Raw genomic sequence first — 23,007 nt, forward strand, 5'->3', positions numbered from 1 at the left:
ACATCAGGGGCCTTCCACAAGTGGAACTAGGAACCTTCCGCAGGTTTGTGCACTCGCCTGCACTTGTGTCCGGACTGAATCTGGCGGACACTGGCTCCCACTGTGCGATAACTGCTTGCTGGTGACTTGAATCACGAAGAGGAGACAAAGGGAGTGTATGTCTGTGGGATAGGGAGCGATCCCTCCATCCTTCCTGGTGGGAGGTTTGCGATGCACTGCGCAGACCCGTCATCCGCTACCGACGCATCTTCCTGGCCCCCTCCCCTCTCTCTCCCTCGCTCTCTCTCTCTCTCAGTCTCTCTTTCCTCCTCTTGCTGCCTGCCACTAGCTTACCTTACCTGAAGGGAAGTGCACAAAAAGGAAGGCTAATCAAGAGAACAGGGGCACGTCGGGCCGCGGGGCCTTGTGGTGTGGGGCGGCTGCTATGCTGCGGTAAAAACAAAAAACACGAAAAAGGCCTCGGTGCCGTCTGCGGTGTTTCCAGGGGATGTAGAGAGAGGGACGGCTCGGAGGGACACACCGACGGACCGCCGCGCCGTGTCTTGCTCTGCTCTGCCCAGCCCGCTGCACCGCTGAGCGGCCTGCGAGCCACACAAGATGTCGACCAGAACGCCATTGCCCACGGTGAACGAGCGCGACACCGAGAATGTAAGTGCTGCCGTCCGGGCAGAGACACCGGAGGGAGGGAGGGACGGGGGATAGCGGGATACAAAAAACAGCCTCGAACAGCGGCGGATTTAGCATGTGTGTGTGTGTGTGTGGTGGCTTTTTTTGGCGCACTGGTCGGTGCAGGTTTGTGATTTAAGCCGCTTCATTGTTGCACAGACACCGAGTCGGAGCGATTCTCTTCCTCCTTCACGCCCAACTTCTTTATTTCACGGCGGACTTGCGGGATTTCGGTGCGGCTGTGTCCCCGGCTCGTGTGCACACAATACGGCTACAGCCACAACATCGCACTGCGTCAGTGTGCTGCCTTTTTTTTAGCGGCAACACCGGGAGAATTCCCCCCCGTGTGGCCCGGGAGAGGTCTGAAAAACACACCGCCCGGTTCTCCCCTCGCACCACTGAGGGCATTTTCTAGTCCACAACGTCAATAATTAGGGAGGGTGGGGGAGGATGTTGCCCTACTTTTCAATGGCAACGCTCGGTAGCATCGCAATGTGACATCCATCACCTATTGGGCCCTGTTGTAACTGCACGCTCACTGCTGAGGAGGTGGAGGAGGAGGAGGGAGGTGTTGTTCACCAACACGACACTGATGAGCTGAGGCAGCACACACACACAAGTATTCATCTTAACGTAGAACAGCAAAGAAATGGCGAAAGATTTCTGTGTGAAGGAATGTTTGCAGGCACCAGTGGCGGATCTAGGATTTCTCTTGCCTGGGGGGCCATACAGGGGGGGCAGAGTTTTAACAGAGGGTGGGGGCAATTGTGTTTTTGGAACATGGGACAAGATGGTGAATATCACATGTGTGTGTGTTTGAAGCTGTAATGCTAACAGCCATCAAGGAATGCCTTAAAGGATCAGTGTGTAGAATTGAGAGACAGCTGGTGGTGAAGTTTCATGTTGCAGCTGAATACCCCTCACCTCACCCTCCACTTCCAGACATTAAAGAGAACCTGTAGTAGCCTTGAGTTGTAATAAAAACTCAAAAGGTGTCTAGTTTGTCCCGTCTGGACTACTGTAAAAAAACATGGCGGCCTCCATAGAGGGGACCCGCTCCCAATTTAAGTATAAAGTATTTAAATATAATTCTATGGTAAAGACAACAACAATTTGTACAATTTAAATGATTAAACACTTGTGAAAACATCACTAAGACCATTTTATATTCAATTTCCGCCAATAGACCCCTTTCACTTAAATCTTGCACACCTCTTCAATGTGCACCTTACACAAAAGGAAGTTGTGCATCGATGTTGGACATACCACCGTCGGGTTGGTCAAAGAGCTTGGAGTTCACGGACAAGCCCTGCGTCCAGGCCATAAAAGAAACATCGCAGACTGTAGAACGCTGCAGCTATTGGCTCTGGATCAGGAGGAAAGACCCCAACTAGGCCCCAAGATGTTAGGGACACACACCCAGATCTGATCAGCCTGTGGTGGGCCTGACTTAGAAGAGGGTGTCTTGCTATTAAAAGGCCCAAACACCCGTGGATGCTAAGGTACACAACTGATGATGTGTCCCTAATATCTGCTGGTAGTGTTTTCTCACTCTAGTAAAGTGTTAATGAAAAGAGAGGATGTTGCCCTGTGTTAAGCCCTGTGAGGCAAATTGTGATTTGTGAATATGGGCTGTACAAATACAATTTGATTGATTGACATTGAATATATTAGAAAAATTGTTCCTGGTGTACTTCAAAAAAGCATAGAAAATTATATTTCTGCCCAAATTGTCATATTAATTGTTGGAGTATTATTTGTAACACCACTGACAAAACAGGGGCCAATCAGATTTCAATGCCTTCCCTGACCCACACGCAGAGTACAACAATAAAATAATACCTCCTCTGACATGAGTCCAAAATGAGAACTGCTGTACGTGTACACTGACAGACTCTGACATATCTGGGTTCATCAGATTTTTTCTTTCTTTCCTGGAAACAAGAATAAAGCCTCCCTGTGTTATAATGTGTTACAGTGGAAAATGGCTGGGAGCAGTATTTCATTACCAGATAAAAAAAATGTGCTTTTATTTTTTGCATTTACAGTATGTATCCGTATTGTTCCTAATCACATGTTTAAATGTATTCTAGAAAATGCCCATTTGTTCCAGCAAAGTTATGTAACTTACAGAAACCTCAACATTAAGTTCTAATGGTGGTATCCGATCTCTGATCGCTCTTCGGGTTCAGTAATGCATCAGCTGAGGGGGCAGCTAATGTCCTTACAGTATATTGCTGCTTCAGGTCTCACAGACGTGGACGTAGACTGCTAGGCGGCTATTAAAGTGGTGCCCGAGCCTCGCTGCCTCTGTTTGGCTCTAGCATGCAGGCCCTGGGCCCACTAGCAGCTGAACTGCATTGCATAACAGCTTATTACTCACAGGGACAAGTGTCTTTTAGTGCAGGACAATAGAATCTCTACTGGCTTCCTTATTTTTAAATCTGTGTGTGTGTGTCTGCACAGGTGTGTGTTCATATTTTTTTCAATGTCTGGCCTCCCTGATGACACAGCGTCAGTTGTTGGGAGTTAATGGCCCAGCGAGTGAGATAAACTTAGTGTATTAATCACCTGCCTGTCCTGATGCTCCTCAATTTAATTTAGGGAATCTGGAGCGAGGCCAAGTGTGTGTGCGTCTGTGTGTACGCTGAAGGAAAAACTGACCGCATTACAAATCAGATCTTAAGTTAATGGGAAGAACTGAAGTCAATTTATTGTGGATATTTACCAGCTGCAATATAAAACGTGTGGAGGCTCCACAGATTGCTCTGTCATGGAGATCTGAAAGAGGGTTTTGGTGCATTAGAAACAAGGATGCTGACTTTGACTGGCATCTAATCAAGATTTGTCCTTGCCCACCTTTCTCTCTCTCTCTCTCACTTACACACACAAACTCTGACACCAGGGAGCGTTTGAATCCTGCTGTGCAGCTCTCACCTCTGTCGGGGATGTGGGCTAACCGAGGTGACGATGCACGCACTGCAGGGTGTAGCATTTCCCGGGTGAAACGGGAGCAGGGGAGCCTGGGTAACAAGACCAAGGCTTTATTCTCTGAATGGGTGTGGTCAGGAGCTCAGGAGCAGAGGATCATGGGATTTCTGACCTGGACTGACATCAGCAGCTGTTGTAGAGGAAAGGAAACAGACAGTAGAGACTGCGCATAGCCGACGTTGTACGTCCAGCCAGCTCTTCCTAATTCACCTTCACATGCCATGTCAGGGGGATGCTTGTTGTTATCTGTGGACCCAGCAACATTTTTTATAACTCTTGACTTACAGGGATTATCAAAGTCTTCAAATCTCTTCTTGAGGTCAGGAGGGTAAGTTTTCACGAAGGGAGAGAGGGTGAACCTGATTCTCAGCCCAGTTCCTCTGTAGACTTCCTTGCAGGTTACCTCTGTGTGTCTGTCTGTAAACGTACATGCTGAGACACACAGACACATGTAGAACACTGGATACCTCCTTGTATCTGAGAGAGTTAATGGGTTCATCTCTGTTTGCACAGCAAATATCCCTGTTCTGGCACACACACTAACCTCCACTGCTGCACTCTGCTGCATTGTTTGCATGTGTGCAGCTGATTTTGAGAAATAAGTCCATGTGGAGGTTCAGGGAATTGTAGCTGTAGCATTTGTGTGTCTATATTAATAAAAAACATCCGTCAGTGAATGAATATGTTTCTGATCTCCACTTGTATGGGTTCTCTGCAGCACTCATCGGTGGACGGCTTTGTTGAACCCCCAGCGCCCCCCACAAAGTCTGCGAGTCGCCATAGTCTGCCGCGATGTCGCAACTCTTTCACCTCCACGGAGGAGCATCCCCATATAGGCAATTACCGCCTCCTCAAGACCATCGGGAAGGGCAACTTCGCCAAGGTGAAGCTTGCACGACACGTCCTGACTGGACGAGAGGTGAGACAAATTTTCAAATATTTCATCTCAAAACCTATGTCAGCATTGCTCTTTCATTTCTACATGTCAACATTTAGGGCTGTGTCTTATTGGTTATTATTCAGATTATTTTCTCAATGAAATGATAGTGTGATTCATCTACATAGTCTGAAATTAGCCAAATATAATCTCTCATTCACTCTCACTCTCACTCACTCACTCAGACTCCGCATACGTATCCGATCTGCTACGTTTAAACTTTGATTTGTTTGAAATGATACCACAATATCAACACTGATCACCACATAATGATCCATACTGTTCTTGGCCTGGCGCACTCAGTTTGGCTCGACTCCGTTTGCAGTGCGCAGCGTGAATGATGGAAACACAGAGAGGAGCAGTAAATAACTGACAGAGCCGGTAAAAACTGTAAAAAATATATTTTTTACAGTCCAAACATGTATGAAAAGACCCAAATGAACACTGTAAGTGAACATAGTGGCGCTGTGCATGGCTCCCTGGGTGTCTGCCCCGTTGACGCGCCATTGTTCTGTGTGCACTGATCAGAAATGTTAATGATGCCTTGATTTGCTCCAGGTTAAACCTAGTTCATGGCCTGTTCTGACTGAGAATGAATGATCTCCTGTCATGATGATATTGTACTTGACCATGTTCGTTCTCTCAGTCTGGTCAGGTCAAGCTGTCTGTTTCTCTCAGTCACACACTCACACTGCTGACCTGTCGCAGTGATGGACGTGCTGGTTTGCTGCGTCTGTAATTAAAGCTCCTGTTTCCCTATGGAGAAAACAATGTCCTACGATCTGTTCACCGTCTTCCACTCACCAGGACTCACAGCACACACTGACAGCACTGATCCACCTCAGATTTCCTCTCACGTCTGTGCATTAGCCACTTCCCTCCTTTTAACTCCCAGAATTACATTATCTACCTGTTCACGTCAGAATATTTGGGACGTAATTATTCTCCAAGGTGAAACAGCTAACGGTTCCATCCCTTCTGTTTCCTTTAATGCTAATGTTGAACAGGCACACCGGGTATGCAACACTGTTTGCTGAGAAGGTCAGCCGCTGCTCTGAGTGCCTGAGTGCTTTTGCTAGCTCATCAGAATTCAAAGACATGGATCAGAACAGGTGGAAAGAACATAGCCCACTAAAACTGTTGCTATCGTAGCTTAAAGTCAAGTCTCCAAGCAGCAAAAAATTGCTCAAATGGAAAACAAATAATGAATTTGCTTTATTGCACATTATTTAAAGATAAAATGGAGATGAGACTGAGCAGCAGTTGCTTATAGGTGACAGAGAGTCCTCTTTATGCTGCAGAGAGTGACTACGGGATGTGGACACACGTCACACACCAACACTCGCTCAGCTCCACTCATGGAAACATTTGCTTCGACCATATGCCCTCATCTTCTCCCAACTAAGGGTGGGACCATGATACAGTATTATCGATTTAAGTGTATCAACTTTCAGTGAAATCCCATCGTCACAGATCATCATCACACATTAACCGACTATCGATTATCTTATCGTTTTAGCCATAAGATAATTCTGACTCCACTATGAACAATATAAACCAGAGAGCAAATGATAAAAATGGGGGGGGGGAGGAGCTATATAGCAGAAATTAACTTGCTCCTGGGCATTGTATATACAGGGTTACATACTCAATGAACTGTAAGTGTGAAAGTGCATGGCAGTGTAAAGAACAGTGGGATATAATGTGGATAATTACTCTGCATAAAGAGGAAGTTTATGTGCTTCCACTGATGCATAGAGAATCTGTACAGTCTGCTTTGGCATACATGTGACAAATAGAGAAGAAATCAGAAGAGCACATTCCCCCGCCTAGGCTAAATAGTCTGCTTAAATTCAATCAAGCTGCACCAAATCTATTTGTTACTATGCACACTCATGCTTATTGTAGCATTGATGTGGACTTGTCACCCAGCTCTGTATACCTTCCTAAAAACGGTGTTTACCTTCCGTTTCTCTGTATGAGAAATGACCACCATATATGTTAAAATACTTCCCTTTAGCGAACAGACTTCATGAGATAAAAATGCTGTCGAGAGGGAAATAAAAGTGTAGAGGAACATGTCACAAGCACTTCAGCATAAGTGATGCTGTTTCCGCTCGCAAAATGCGTGCACGATCACAAGACCTGCGCACGGTGACGAGCATATGGCCGGTGTATTACGACTGCGCTGAATAATTAACAATGATGCTCGTTGCCCTTCTGTCACTGTGGGGCTGAATTATTCACCTTGAAATCCATTAGAGAGACACACATGCACACAAACACTCGCATAGGATGTGATGCCACCCAGGCATTCATCAAATCTCTGAGAGCTCAGAAAGGGAAATATTGGTGGAGTGAATCGTGGAGGAAATGTAATAAATATCTCTGACTCATGCAAAGAGAATAGTGGAAGTTGGAACAATAGAGTGTCACATGAGGACAGCTTCAACACCTGCAGGCATACATCAACACACACACACAATCGCATACACACACAGGCTCCCCCGAACACATGTACATGCCTCCACCTGAGTTTTGTCCATGACAGGAGGAAGCAGAGAAGACTGAGGTTGGTCTATGCACCTGGCCTCCAAAGACGGGCTGCAAAAAGACACCACCTGCGCACTGTGTGTGTTTCTACACAAACAGACACACACATAGCGAGCCTGTCTGCTGTCTTACACTCGGGTTTCTCATCTCCCAGCTACACTGTGTTCTTGGTGTTATTATGGGGTTTAGCTTCCGGGTTTGGATGAAATCAAATGTAGGTCTCAGGGAAAGGTAGGTTTCAGGGAAACCCTGCTTGGGATGAGTAGCCACTAGCCTTTAATCTTTCAATGACTCTGCATTTTATTTCTGGTTTCCCCTTTAACAGGCTGTTTGGGACTAGAGCCTCAGTCTACATCCATTGAAATATATTTTTAAAGCTCTTAATCAGTTGCCTATTTTCAATTCTCCCATTGTCTTTCATCTCTAAAGGCAATTTCTACCCTTTCTACCTTCTCCAGAGAGGTCAGAGGTTAGGGCTGGTATCTTCTTTGTGTCAGAATCTTGTAGATTAGTTTAACTCAAAGGGTTACAAAAGACAGGGCAAGCTTTATTTACCTGAGTATTGAGTGTGGTCTTGATAATCCCACAATGCAACACAAATAAACAATAATCTTTAGTGCAATTGCTCTTAACACAGTCCAGGAAAAAACTAAAAAAAACACTCATTAGGTATTAGGGCTTCAGTTTTGATGGTAGTAGAGTGTGCAAACCCGACCTGGGTCGTACTCAAGTTCAAATATAAATACAAGCAGGGACAAATAACACACAAACATAGTAAACCGATTTAAAAACAAGGAACATTCATAGCATCATTATGCACTAACATTTTTAAATAAAACGGTACTCAAATGTACAATGTCTAATGCGGACAGAGTGTATTATGTGTAATACTAATTGGTGCCATATTTAGATCATTTCTTGACAAGACATTAGCAGTCGATACTGGCTGATGAAATGTGAACCAACCAGGAACTTCGTGTTTGTTCCATCATCAGGGCTGTGATTTCTTCATTGTGGTTAAAAACATTCTGTGGTCATTTGTCTTTGGTTAGATCACACACTCAAATATATTTATTTAGCCATTCATAAGTCTATTACTTAAAACTATGTAGATATTTTTGATTAATCTTGTGCAAGTACAAAAAGCCATATGTAGTAATTCCATTATATAGTAAAAGTGCTCGTCAGTCACTCATCAGCATAATGTATGGGGCTGACTGGTGAGTCTGCAGTATGGCTCAGCTCGTGGCTTTGTGAAAGCTGCTGAGCTCTCAGAAAGTGAGGGGAGCAGGTCTGTTTCACCGAGCACTTTGGGGTGATTATTGAGATGGATGGATCAGACCGAGGCCCGGCGAGATCTGCCGAGCCAACTGTAGATCAACCTGCACGGCCATATATATATTATATACCGGCTCGGCTGCAACACCGGGACAGTTCACTTCAGCCACTCTGTCCTGAGACTTTTAGCAGCTGCATTTACTTATTATATATTCACCATCATGAACAGATGCATATTTCCCCCCCTGTATCTGTTATATTTATATCTGCGATTCAAAGCTTCATCTCTTCACAAATTGCTGAACAGAGGAGCTTTAAGGTGTGTTCAGACAGAACAGCCCTGATTCAACTGTGACATGTTTTGACAAAAGCGGCTTCACAGCAGAAGAGTGAAATGATGAGGAGAGTTCATTACGACACAGGCTTTAGCTGTACAACCAAAATACAAAAAGTAGGATTGGTTTTGACATCTCTGTTGTCTTTTATCTCCTCCTGTCTCCCCCTCGACTCCCCTCCCCTTCTCTCTGTCTTCTCTCTCTCTAGGTGGCCGTGAAGATTATAGATAAAACCCAGCTGAATCCCACTAGTCTACAGAAGGTGAGTCTTTTGTTTTGTAGACACATGGTAACATTAACGTCTTGGTCGCAGTGACCGGTTAGTCACTCCTGAGTTTCAGCCGCTCTGCTTCTTTACTCTTTTTGAACTCAGGATGTGCTGTTTTCCATAATGTAGTCAGGAGAGACCACAGGGCATGTTTAATCCCACCCCCTCCTTCATTCTCTGTCAGTGTGTGGTTAGCAGCAGCTAAAAATACCCCTGCCTGGATGTTTGTCACTTACCCTTTTCTAGCAGTCATAACCGATTACAACGAAGGCTTTGGGACTGTTTCCTGATTACTGAGTCCAAATCCAGCCCTTTCTGCTGATTACACACACACACACACACACACACACACACACACACACACACACACACACACCTGATGCTAGATTAGACCATGTGTAAGGAAAGCAGTCACAGCTACACTATGATCCAGCATCGCCAACTTTAGAAGTAATGCAGGTGTGCTACTGACTGACTTTTCATGGTCATGACATTATTCTAGCCTGGCTCATTTCTGTTTTACTGTAGAGCAGAGGTCACTAATGGGCTAAGCGCACCTATAACTGATAAGTCAAACAGAATTGTCAAATTTGCCACTTTTCTAACCTTTACGGCACCGGTTAAGACCCTTACAGAGGAAAGGAGGGAGAATAGACGATGACAAGTGAGTCAGAGAAGAGTAAGGAAAGTATCTTCGCATGACTTTCTCTAAAATGAGAACGTCATGATGTTCTTTTTTTAGCTGTAAAACGAATTTCCCCCCTGTGATAATAAAGATATCCTTCCTCCTAAAAAGAGAAAATCAGGCAGCGAGAGAGGATTTATTTTTTATTAGACTTCTTATTAATAATCGCTCCAGTGCAGTGTGAAAATTAACAATATAGTAAATATTATAAAAATATTATTGCATTATACTTTCTTTGATTTGACACTGAGACCATAAATCTAATATTTCAATATACAAGTGTAGTCTAAACCTGCCTGTTTGCCATGGACTGTTAGCAGCGTTCTTTAGAAACTGTACAAGTGACCTGCAGATTGGGTCATAGTCTGCAGAACCCTGAAGCTGCGCCACCGCTGCTGCATAAAGAGTTGTTCACCTGTTTGCTCATATTGTGTAGATATTGATTGTATCACGTGAGAAAATTGCACCAAATATAACACTGAACTTCCTTGGGCTCTTAACACTGCACATGCCAAGTGTGAAGCCAATAAGATGAATGGTTCTCAAGATATGTGAGCCACAGACAGATTTCTGGAATCAGAACAATGTCAGTTACACATTATGATGTTTGATTAAGGACATTTTCTCTATCTGGAACTCTCTGAATTTTAATTGAATAACCCTGCTGTAGAGGTTGAACAAATTACAAAGCAGCTGCCAAGTATTTGTAATAAACGTAAGTTGAGGTCTTGATGGATCTCCTGGCCTCTTTCTCACTGTCGGCCATCAGGATGAGAAAATAATGCTGCTGTAGCATCTTAATGCCCAAATAATGAAAATATACAAAAAGGAATCCAGTGTAAGGATGAGAGGAGTGAAATCAATAAGTGCTACTGGAATAAATGAATTCTGGCACATTCAGATATTGGTATAAGGTACTAATGATGAGAGACCAACCTCAAGAAATTCTTTGTAGATCTGTGAAACGGCACAATTATTTCAGGGCATTTCTGAAAGGGTTTTGTTTCCAGACATTATTGTCTGTGAGCAAAGCGCATCTGTAATTGACTTGGACCCTAATGGGATCCGACTGCAATTCTTTAGCCAATCAGTGTGGAGACACTGCAAGAATTCTCAAGCTCTCAGTTCCACACTCATCTAATCTAACTGAGATACATTTCATTGTGTGAGCCCTTTTGTTTAGCAGCCTCTTGTGTGGTTCCTAATCTGCACACACGCAGTGGTGTAATGATCATTTAGAAGTGCGTGTGTGTGGCATTTAGATTCTGAATACGAACTGACTCTGACTTTACTGATTCACGTCTCGTCTAGGTCATGATAAGCGCTTACATTCCCGACAGGGTCTGCGTTTTCCGCTGCCGGGTGATGAACATAGCCTGCAAACGGATCATGTGAGACTGCAGACCAATCAGAATCTCTCTGATCAATTATTCAGTGGGCCTTTCAGATGTCAGCTGCAGTAGAACTGAGAGGGTCAATAAGTAGAAGTCTTACAGCTTTTTATGGGGAATGAAGTAATATTGGTGTGTTAGCATTTATGCTTGTTGATGTTACGCATACATTCATGTGTTAATCGTGATGCGTTTTTGTATCGTTATGAGAGGTGCTTGTATCTCTGTATGGAGCTTATAGGTGTAGGTTTTAATGTCCTCTGCTCTGTACTATAGATTTCTGTAATGGTATACAGACGTGTCATCTGCAATGCAGAAGCTTGTCTTATAATGCAGCAGCAGTCTCCTGGATTGAATCGATTATCTCATCGACTCTGAGCGTCCTATAGGATCCTTGTGAAAGCTCTTACTATGGATGCATTGAAGGGAGCATCCACTTTACTACACTTTGCACCCTTATAACCTTGGATTGGTCAAATCATATCAGGGAAAAATGTATTCCAAGAAAGGAATACAACCTTTCAGTCACTGTTAAAGATATAAAATGTAACAATTCTTCATTTATGTCTGTAAAACTACGCATTATGATGATGGAAGAAGACACTGTTTAGCCAGTTAGCCAGTCAGCTGTTTTTTCCTTCCACTGTTTGTATTGGTTACTCGTAATGGACGATTATTCATTGCCTCTTCCTGCGTGTTCTGTCACCCAAGCTCTTCCAGTAAAGTGCAAATGTTATTGGTGGTCAAGACAACTCCCATGATACGACTCTTCTTCATGATTTCATCAAGAGACCCCTTAGTGGCTTAAGGTCAAGAAATTATTGAAAAATAATCCATTGTTGGTCCTCAGAGTTGGTCCACATTTGTTGCTGATTTAATTCATTTTAGTATTTTTTAGTGGTGCACCGATGTATCGGCCGTATATCGGTAGCGGCCGATATTCGCCTCGTTTACTGCTATCGGCGTATCGGTAATAAACTTGACTTTCACCGATAACATTGGCCGATATTCATTGGTATGTTTTCTGCAGCCTGCCAATCTGGCATCCAGATTATGGTACACTGACGCCGGGTTTACACCGGGCGCTGAAGCGCAGCGCAGCGCCAAGGAAAGCCAGGCGCCTCCCATCCACCCCCCTGTTAAACCTTTGTGCGGTTCACATGGGCTGCGATGCGCCGCGCCAGCGCCCTTCACCGATGGTTTCGGCGTGCGAGCGTATCGCGCCAGGAAACAGACTGAAAAATGATTTTAAACGATATAAATGACATATTTGATATGATATAAATGATCAAATATGCATCCCATACTTTGTATTCCCCTTCTGTTGTCCTGGAGTTTTAATTTTCCCAATTTTCCCAATCACATAATTAAATGTCCCCCTCTGCCCATCCACTACAGCCACACAAGCAGTCATATAGATAAAAAGAGAGAGAGGGGGGGGCTAAAGGCTTGCTTGGAGAATACGTCATTTACCCCCGACACCCGACATTGAACGGGTTACATACAACAACAAGCGGAGAATCACGGGCTGACCGACGCGGAGAAATGCGGGTCCGGTGTGAACAGCCAGGCGGCTGCGCGCTTGAGAATAACGCGGCGCGGGGCGGCGCTTCAGCGCCCGGTGTAAACCCGGCGTTACACACCAAGAAGGCCACATGCAAGTAATAAACAAATATCTGTATCGGCTATCGGCTAGATTGTTGTTTTAAATATCGGTATCGGCCAAGAATTTCCATATCGGTGCATCCCTAGTATTTTTGGCTTTTTTTGCATGTTCAGTTGGAGGCATCCTTGTGGTTTAGACGTCTGGACTGAATTTGACTTGCTCCCCCTGAGGCTGCACGGCCTGCTGTTCTTCCTCATTACCCATTCCATCATGACCCTTACTCTGAGAAGGCAACAAGAAATGTTAGCAGTGAATGGATGTAAAATTTAAGAAGCCACACAGAAATTCAGGAGTCATATTAGTTGTGCAATGCAGCCTCTTGGACAGTAGATTTATCACAGTGCAGTGTACATTTTAATGGCTAAAATGCGTCTGCGTATCGCTGAGCAGCCTATTTCTAGATGCAGATATAAACAACAGACGGGCGTAATTATTGACTCAGTGACTCAGGCTTTTTACATTGCATTGGAGAGCAGAGGTTAAAGGATTCTGCATCTGTAAAGTGGACCTTGTCTCCTTCTCTTGCTCTGCTGTGGAGTTAATTAAACATTTTGTACTGAGGACAAATGACGAACTGTCTTTCACTCTATACTTTTACTGTTTTATTTTGTGATCCTGTTTGTTAGTCAGTGTGGGGGAGCGAGGTCTGAGCGTCCGATTTGGCCACATCACTCCGTTCACTGTTCTTTCATGTTGTCCTGTCAAAATGCCACTGATCTCTGTTGTTTACGGTCTCAGAGGAGCCAGGCTGTGGGCACACCATCTGGCACTGTAGGCCCAGCCAGCGCTCTGGCATATCCTATGTAGCCACACGCACGCACGCACACACACAAACACATAAGCATGCAAACACATGCAGACATACTGTACACAGGAGATCCTTTGGTTTATGCACAAGACTCCAGCTGGCTGAACCTGAATTCTTAGTTTTTTAATCATAGTTTTGGCAAAATTGTATATTTACATGCATTTATTGGTGTGTGCAGCCAGTTCACTTGCACATGCACCGCCATTCACTCACTTATCTCAGAGGTGGATTTAAAGTATGGCTCATATCACAGAGACAAAGAGATGAACATAAAATCCGTTTTTATCACTTCTTTTCCTGAGCTTATCTTTGTCTCTCTGGTGTTTCCCTCGGATTATTCGATTTAAAAAAAAAAAAAGAAAGGTAAAGCAGGAGCAAGAATGAGTCATGAGGTTAGAATGAAGCTCTGGTCTGTTCCTTTATGGCCCATTGGCGCTCTCTGCCCTGGTGTGACTTTGTGGTGGTTTCGATGTTACAGGAAATGAGGTCAGCTGAGATCCAAAGCACCTCCTCGGCTCTGCCACAGGAAACGCATCACAAGTCATCTGTGGTCAGGGATGTTGACGTTGTCATGGTTTTTCTGCATTTTAGCCCTAAAATAGGCCTCTCCGTTAATCCCCTCTTTCACTGTGCACACACCGCTCTGATCCCACCATCCCCTCGCTCGCCGTCTCTTTCCAATGTGCAAATAAGAGTTTTTCTTTTTCTTTTCATTGCTTCAACAAAGAGACCAGATCAACAAAATAATAAAGATGATATGATTGACATGTCAGGCGTGCTGCTGTGGATTTGCTGTTGCAGACGATATCAAAGCTTGTGCTGTTGGAATGCGAGACACATTCATATTTGGAAACCGTGGAGCTGTTTGACTTGTGACGCAAAACAGGCTGCAGCAAGTGAAGAGAGTAAACGACACGACTGAAACACTGACCGAGGGGGAAAAGAGAAAAACTCTTAACCAAATTAAAACCACAAAGCTTAAGTTCAGTCTCCCTCTTATATCTGAACATGACTTTATGATGTTTTCTGGTTAGTCAGAAGCCTTCGGAACATACCCTGACTCTGTTTGTGTAAAACACTTTCTGCTAGTTGTAAAAAGCCCACCATGGGGTCAAGCTTTCCTAATGTCTGTTGTTTGCGTCTATCTTGCGCCTGCCACTCTGCATTAGCCAATGAAATGCTGTCGGGGCCCATGGGCTAGAGGAGCTTTGGTCTTGTTCATATGAGTGGAATGTAATTAGACAGACAGCGTTGTTGTATGAGGTGAATCATAGTACAACTCAAATGTTGAGGCTGCTTAGATGCGTGCAGTTTACAGATTCATTCATGAGAGTTTTCAGTGCTGTGATTGAAAGAGCATCTTGCCAAAAGTGAAGTGCTTTTTGGGGCTTTTTGGAAAAGACTGCAGCTGCGTTGTGTCTTGGTGTGGTGGATAATGAATAAAAGACGGCACGACACAGAGAAAGAGACGAAGAGGCGTGCTGTTTCTCGTTGGGATTATTCTCAGCACCTCAGGAGTCGAGGACAGGACAAGACGGTGCGTCTGAAAGTCTTTCGATCGCTCCGTCTGCTTCTTTGTTTGTCTCTCTGTCCCTCGCTGTCTCTCTGTGACACACAGCGAGCAGGACTTATTTACAGATAGGCGGTTTTCAGGTAATGTTTGTGCACATTAAAACATGCAGACACATTCATTAGAGGGATGAAGGCTTCCCGGCTACCCATCCTATCAATAATCTCCATGTTGACTGAGCAGCTGTGCCACTGTGACTGAAATAGTCCAGCCAGTTCCTGTAAGTGCTCCCAGACTGATATCTGCTCCTCTGCTCCTTCTGCATGGGGACCCTGCAGTAATTAAGGCTAGTTTGGGAGTCTGGGCGCCCCTGGGTTGGTGGAAGTAGGTCACTGGCACAGACTACTGAGATTCAGGCACATTGGAAACGGCGTGTTTTCCTGTGTGTGATACACACTTTGTTTTTTGCAGCTAATCATTTTTGTCAAATACAGTCTCAGTTCCAAGTTTCAATTTTTAGTTTGTTTTCAAAATTAAAGTAAAAGAAAGAAATTTGGCCCAAATATTCACTAATTGTTCACCTTGTCCAGGTCCACCTTAAAAGCTACTTTATGCCACACTGACTCCCCTTTGTGCCTGTAGATATTATTGATATTTATACTAGACTGGATCAAACACACCACACTCATTATCTCTTGTCATCCTCCATATTGGCTACATCGCTATTGAGCTTGTATTGACAGGCACTGTGTTTGTTGTTGTCTGTTTTCCACCGCCCTTCTCAGATTTGTTCTAATTTTTTTTCCAAGTGGCTGCACGCGTGCTTCCCATGTGAGGGGCTTTAGGGCAATGACGCAAACAAGAGAGGGAGCGAGAGAGAAATAGAGAGAGAGAGAGAGAGAATGAGGCAGAGCTCGAGATAAAACACTGACTCTGGAGTCCATCACTCATTCAGAATGAGGATAATAAAGAGTTTCTCTCTCCATGGATGTGTCACATGTAAAAGTAACATGCGTGAATGTATGCACATTTATTTGAGGCTACGACTTCTGTGTTTATTCCTGTGCACTGCAGGGCGTCTTGTGGTGATTGTGTCAGTGTGTTTCTAACCCTAATTGACTTTGTTACCATGGGGGAACCTCTCAGGCCGACACAGCAGCTGATGAATATGGAACAGGGTTTTGCCACACAGGAGAAGCTTGGAAACAAAACCAGGTTCCCACAACAAATCAAACTATGACGTCTGCATGCACTTTACTTTAAAATACCTGATTCAAAATGAACAAATTAACTTTTTTTAAATGACTCCATATTCCGGTGTCACAGCAGACAAATCACACAAATTACTGAAAACTAGAGATGTTCTGATACCTGATATCGATTCAGGAACGTGGACTTTGCGTATCAGCCGATTCCGAGTACCGATCCAACACCATGTATTTAAAATATAACAACACTAACCCAGTATAACAGTAAGTGATGATTGATTTTATTGTTGTATGGCCTGACATACAGAGAATGAATTCATGCCATAGAACTTCTTTTATTAGTTAATTTGACAAAGCTAACGCTAGAATACAGGAAATCTCTTCTTGACTGCTCTAAAATCAGCACCTACCAGTGGCAGTACAGTGCAACTTCTGTTTTGGAGCAAGAAAAAGAAAATTGCATTTTTATCTTGGTGAAACTAATATTCAATTAGTACTTCAAAGACATGGTATCAGATTGGTTAAAAGATTCACATACTTGCCGATGCCCACCTCGGGATTCACATCAGTAGCAGCAGCATTTCTGATGCTGGTGTCGGGAAAAACCCCACTAAAAACTATTAAAATTCTTATTCAAAGTTGATGTGAGACAAATTAACATTTGTGCACAACTTATGTTTCTTTAAATGATAAAATAGTATTTGAAGCATTTTCTTTTTAACTATGACAGTTTGAGCCTATTTATACTTCAGGTTTTTACCATTCAAAATGTGCAATTCTAGATTGTTCTTGTTGTCTCAAAAAAATCCCACGTGACCAAACTAGTGCATATTTTTGGAAATATTTTCAGCTGCAGATTAACACGTGTGTGTGTGTGTGATGCCTAAATGAGAGAAGGAGGATGCTGTATGTGTGGTAGAGTGTAGCTCAGGCCGCAATTTTCTTTCCAAACGATTGTGAGCCAGTGAGAAAAGTAACTGGACCAACAGGACCAGAACCGATTCATTATTTAAAAAATCATAACCCAGCCAGACTGGGTCCGGGGGGACTCGGGTCGGGTATCCACACTCTAATGTGGGAACAACAGTGCTCATGTTCATTGTAGATGTCACCCAGTGCTGCAGTCTGACTAATTTAATGCATTTTAAATTGTTTTTTGGGACAAAAGTGGAGCTCTATGGCACATAGGAGTAATCTATAACAGGCCTTGATAACTCATAAATAATACAATTTAGTCATTATAAAATACTTTGTTGTAGAAAAAAAATTGCATTCTTATTCTTTTAATGGGATTTTAAACAGCAAGAAAATATGACAATGTGAGGTGATATTCTTGAAGCTGCTGCAGCTTTCTGAATGCTGTGTGTTTAAGTGTGTGTGCATGAGTGTGTGCAGGTTGAGAGGCGTCAGAAAGAAAGAAAAAGGGAGGCAGGTGAGCAAGTAGAGACAGATAAGAGAAAGAATTGGAGGGAGAGAGAGAGAGTGAGTACCTGCATGTTGTTGAACCAGACTAGCTGAGAGGACAGGACAGAGTCGGGCCTGCTCACACTGGTCTAATGCCTGTGTTTGATGACCTAGAAACATTAGAATATCCCAGCACTTATGTAAGACTTTAAAGGACCATTGCTTTGCACGGACACAGCTACACAAATGCATATACTATACTAGTGTCCATTCTCATGACATGTTATTGTCACTTTTCCCATTTTAAGCTGGAGATGAAAGCATCACTTTTTAAAACTTTTAGCTCAATCAAAGAGTTCTGCAAAAATCTGTGCTCTGTCTCCCGGTAGCAGTAGATGCTAAATCCCAGTCGAGTGAGTGTTGAAATTTAACACTCAAACACACCCTCAGCGTGGCACGACCGGGACTCGGCAGAATGTAAATGATTCAACAGCACCTCTGAGTGGCTGCAGGAGCTCGTCTGACACAAACACAGTCACACCAACGCTGAAGGAGGAGACACGCTTTTGAATGATTACAGCCCTGAATGCTCTCCTTTCTGACTCATGCTGTTATGTATGGTCCTCAGAGAAAATACAGGCAAGATAGCGACTTTCCTTTTTGCTGTTTCCCCCAAGAGTGGATGGAAACTTTTCCCCTCTGCAGTAGAGGGACTCGTATCAAATTAAACCCTGTACAGGAACTTGAATTCTGCTACAATTTGTTTTCAAGAACGGCAGCACCAAGGCAATCGATATGGTTATGTCCATGTTAAGATGGTTACATTAAGAAGCAGATGTGTAACTTGCAGCCTGTGTTGTGTTACTCTGCAGTGGCTGACTGTGTGTTACGCTGTTGTCTGGCTATTTAAATGGACGACTGGCCCAGTGGCTTGACTGCAGCGTGTCATTGGAGTTGTAATTCTGCTCCTTATCTGTGTAGGGCAGGGTTTAGTGTGACTTTCCCTTGCTGCATAAGTCATATTGCTTTTCACTGTACAGTAGTGCCATGATCCTAAGGTCCTCTCATTCTCCTGCAGAGTATAATCCGGTTTCAGATGTAGACACATTTGGAGTTTGTTGTGGCTCATTTTTCTCCGCTTAGCCCCCTCATCAGAGCTTAATACCATTTTCTAACTTTGCATCTAACCGGGTTACTCCGTGTCCCTCTGTGTCTCTGCAGCTCTTCAGGGAAGTCCGAATAATGAAGATACTGAATCATCCAAATATAGGTAAGTCTAAGCAAGTAACACCCCGTGAGAAGCTAAACCTGCGTAACAATTTGCTGGATCTGTCCAAGAAAATTTAAGTTCATTTGATTTATTGATAATTTTTTCAATGTGGATTGTCTGGTTTCCTGCTTCAATACTATTTGATTTTGCATCGAATTTATGCTTAACCCTGAAATTGCGTATTTCTTTACTGATATCACGATACCTTACTGGTTCACTGAATGCATTATTTCTGCCGAGTGTATCATTGTTTGAGCATTGAGCAACGTCCATCTCCAGTGAATTCTTAACTTCCCGATTTCTAGTTTTAGTTCCCCTATTCATTCCAACAAAGATTATGATTTATGTCACAATAATTACATTTGGGGCACTAGTTTTAGTTATCAGGGCTCAAACTTATGCAGCCAGTAGTCTCGCCTCATGCCACTGGAAGTCCACTGTTTGCTGATTTGGTGCCATAGAGTTACTCAAACAAGACCAGTAAACTAAAAACCTCCACCAATAAAAAACATCCCTTCTACTGTGAATGACTAATTTATTTGACCTCTGCCTCATTTCTTTTTTTCCCGATCTCTCCTGCAGTGAAATTGTTTGAAGTGATTGAGACAGAGAAGACACTTTATTTGGTGATGGAGTATGCCAGCGGTGGTGAGTGACGCTTTAATGCATGTCCTCCAACTGTGTGACATTTGGTTGATTTTTGTGAGTTTATTCAAGCTTTTAATTTCCACCATAGTCAGTTTTAGAGCAATTTAATAAGCATATACACGGACAAAAACACAGTCAGTTCTTAACAACATATCATAACTATCCCGACAAGAATGAACTGCTTCATAATTGTATATTTCTTGTGTCTCCTCCAGGAGAGGTATTTGATTATCTAGTGGCTCATGGCAGAATGAAGGAGAAGGAGGCCAGGGCCAAGTTCAGACAGGTGAGTCATCAGTATTGCTGCGCTCGCAGCTCTGCCGTCATTCCATTACTGCTTTCAGTGGGAACACTGCATGCACCAAGCTCAGGCTTCGTCACTAACTGCAGAGGAGAGATGGAGCGCAGATAGCTCGGCCTGAGAGAACAGGGGTTGAGAACGGTTCCTTATAGATGCTGCTCTGACACCTAGTGGTGCTGCTAGAGCAATAAGGCATCTAGAGCAGTTCATGGATTAAATAACCTCTTTCATGATTATGTTCTAAAATGAACAGAATGTGAATCCTGTGATTTTTATTCAATAAAGCACAAGCATGATCTTGATAAACAAGTTCCTATCGCATCCATGCTGTTCAGAATCCCTAACTGATGGTTTTAGATGACTCAGAGGATCAGTGTGTGACACAGTGTGGGCAGTGTGTGTATGTGTGTCAACGTTCAGAAAGGTAAGTGTGTGTGTGCCTGAGTGCAGGCAGGTGGGTGGCATCTGTCACAGAACAGTGCGTTTTCTCTTAGATTGATCTTGTCGGACACACGTTAGTTAATCTCCCTGTCAACTGCCACAGCAACTGTTCAGTGTTGATCTGCTTGATAAATACAGTTTGACAACACATACAGATTAAAATATCTTGGTGATGCTTAATCATTTACCATCATTCCCCTGTTTTTGGACTTAAACCACTTGCAACCATTAACAATACTGGGGATGTTTGCAAAGATTTGCTTAATTGAATGGTATTTCTGTTAGCGTGATAAAAGGATATAATTGAGATGAGAATCATATATTGTTTTTTCTTATCCAGGCAAAAAGTAACATCTTACTTTGTTAGCAGTCCTCCTAAAGTGTAATTCTGTTGTGCTTTTTGTTTCCATGTTTTCGCCTCTTCTATACATTTTATACATCCTATAAACCTTTTGTATCTCTGTCTCTTTATGTAAAGACTACTGTTTTGAAAAGTGCTGTTATCTTTCTTAATCTTAATATGTGTGTTTCTGTTTCAGATTGTGTCTGCAGTGCAGTATTGTCACCAGAGGAGGATAGTACACAGGGATCTTAAGGTGAGGATCCAAAGTCTTGCTCTCAATATCCATCTGAGAAAAACTCTTTGTAAATAAAGCTGATTTCAGACATGCACTGATCTCCAGACATTTTCCTGGAATTTTCTGGAGGGGCTGTATGTGAGAACGCAAATGTCCGAGTCAGTTGCTCCTTTTCCTGCCAGACCACTTTTAAAATGCCTGGAAAATATCAGAGTTAGCCCGTATGAGAATACAGAAGGAAAATGTCCAGAAAACTTACAGCGAGCAAGTGGGCCATGTTGATGATGTTTCTAACACAATGCAAAACTGGAAAAAAAAAAGAATACAAAAACACAGAGTGGAATTTATATGTCCTGCCTCCTGCTTTTCCATCCAGGAGCTACCCCTCACCTACATGTTCCGGACACTTTCCTGTTATGTGAAAGATAAACTCCGTAAAATGTCCAGTACCCAATTTTCTGGACTTTTTCCGGAGTCCATGTCTGAAAATGGCTTATATGTTTTAATTATGCTGATAATTTGACCATCCACATTGTATTTTCCTCTCTGTCTCTCCCCAGGCAGAGAACCTGTTGTTAGATGCAGACATGAACATCAAGATCGCCGACTTCGGCTTTAGCAACGAGTTCACTGTGGGCAGTAAGCTGGACACTTTCTGTGGCTCCCCGCCGTACGCTGCTCCAGAACTCTTCCAGGGCAAGAAGTACGATGGACCAGAGGTGGATGTCTGGAGCTTGGGGGTCATCCTCTACACGCTGGTCAGCGGATCGCTGCCCTTTGACGGCCAGAACCTAAAGGTGTGCACTTGTTCTGGCTCTTGGAAGGTTTACACGAACAGCAGCTTTAAATGTCTCACTTAAGTTGTTTATGTTTAACTTTGATAGAGTAGTAATTTTTCATGTGCAACTGAGTGAAACACCACAAATGCCTATTGGGAGACATTCCTAAGATGTGCGGTGTTTCATCTCATCTCTATAATAGCAGACTTGTGGTTGATCAGAACAGGTATAAACAGTTATAGACATTTTCGCAGGACACGCATCCAAGCTCATCTAAAACATGCTGAGACCTTTAATCTGGCTCCTAAGTTATTAAACCACACAGTTGCAAGGGGGGGAAACAACTATAGCAATACGTGCATGCATCAAAATGATGAATAATTAAATTCATACAGACAGTAAAGCCCAAATTCAAAGAGAGGAGCAGAATAAAGCGATACACCCTGGTATCTTGACCAAGTTTCTTATAAGTGAGATATGAACTCAATCTCTTCTAAGTGAGTTAGGATGTTTACATGCATCAACCTAAAACTGGGTTACTTGAATAACCAAATTTAGAGTGGAATTTCCTGTGTCTTTAGTTTGGAATGAGACTTTGTATTATTCCACCCTTCTTTATTATTGCAGCAAAATAAGCTGCAGTGATTATAGCAGGTCAAGGGACGGGGAAATAGCAATTTACCTTTTTTGTGTGTTTATAGCCCATCACCCTTATTTCCCTTAATTCTCCATTGTAGCACATAGGTTTTATGGCTCACAACCTTTTGTTTTAGGCTATGACAAGAGACTGGTTTTAGCAAAAAGGCTTTATTAAGCCCACTGCACACTACAAGCATTGCTAGTGAATATTATAAAACATTTAGCAGCTAAGAGCCAGTTATTTCCCTCAGGAGTTAACGTAGACCAAAACATCACTAGACAATATTGTGAATATTAAACTCACTCTATTCGCAATTTCTTGTTGCTAATTGTTGTATTTGATTTTGTCTCCGACGGTCTGGTGTGCAGGAGCTGAGGGAGAGGGTCCTCCGGGGAAAGTACCGCATTCCTTTCTACATGTCCACAGACTGTGAAAACTTGCTGAAGAAGCTGCTCGTGCTCAACCCTGTCAAACGAGGCAGTCTGGAGGTATTTCCAGCGTGTTTCACTGCAGCTTCTCTCCAGTTATTCGCTCCTCATTCACAAATGTTTTGCACTGGCCTGCAGTGGAACAGACCGTCCTGATGATTTGGAAGCACAGTTGTTGTGAGTCACCCGAAAGCACATAATTGTTGCTGTAGAAGACTTTAG

At 43.3% G+C, this 23,007-nt stretch overlaps 1 protein-coding gene across 4 annotated transcripts in view; it reads left to right on the forward strand.

Moving 5' to 3' along the window:
* Window positions 1-23,007, forward strand: part of LOC118118824 (serine/threonine-protein kinase MARK1) — a 29,536-nt gene continuing 6,529 nt past the window's right edge. The window contains exons 1-9 of one of the 4 annotated variants that reach the window (XM_035172231.2): window positions 1-648; window positions 4,376-4,576; window positions 8,969-9,022; window positions 18,922-18,970; window positions 19,553-19,618; window positions 19,834-19,904; window positions 20,900-20,956; window positions 21,499-21,735; window positions 22,726-22,845. In XM_035172231.2, coding sequence (XP_035028122.1) covers window positions 598-648; window positions 4,376-4,576; window positions 8,969-9,022; window positions 18,922-18,970; window positions 19,553-19,618; window positions 19,834-19,904; window positions 20,900-20,956; window positions 21,499-21,735; window positions 22,726-22,845 — 906 coding nt within the window. In that variant the 5' untranslated portion in view covers window positions 1-597. The remainder of the gene's footprint in view (window positions 649-4,375; window positions 4,577-8,968; window positions 9,023-18,921; window positions 18,971-19,552; window positions 19,619-19,833; window positions 19,905-20,899; window positions 20,957-21,498; window positions 21,736-22,725; window positions 22,846-23,007) is intronic. The other 3 variants (XM_035172234.2, XM_035172233.2, XM_035172235.2) reach the window with 3 other exon arrangements.

The sequence above is a fragment of the Hippoglossus stenolepis genome, chromosome 12, assembly GCF_022539355.2.
Source record: "Hippoglossus stenolepis isolate QCI-W04-F060 chromosome 12, HSTE1.2, whole genome shotgun sequence".
NCBI classification, from domain to species: domain Eukaryota; kingdom Metazoa; phylum Chordata; class Actinopteri; order Pleuronectiformes; family Pleuronectidae; genus Hippoglossus; species Hippoglossus stenolepis.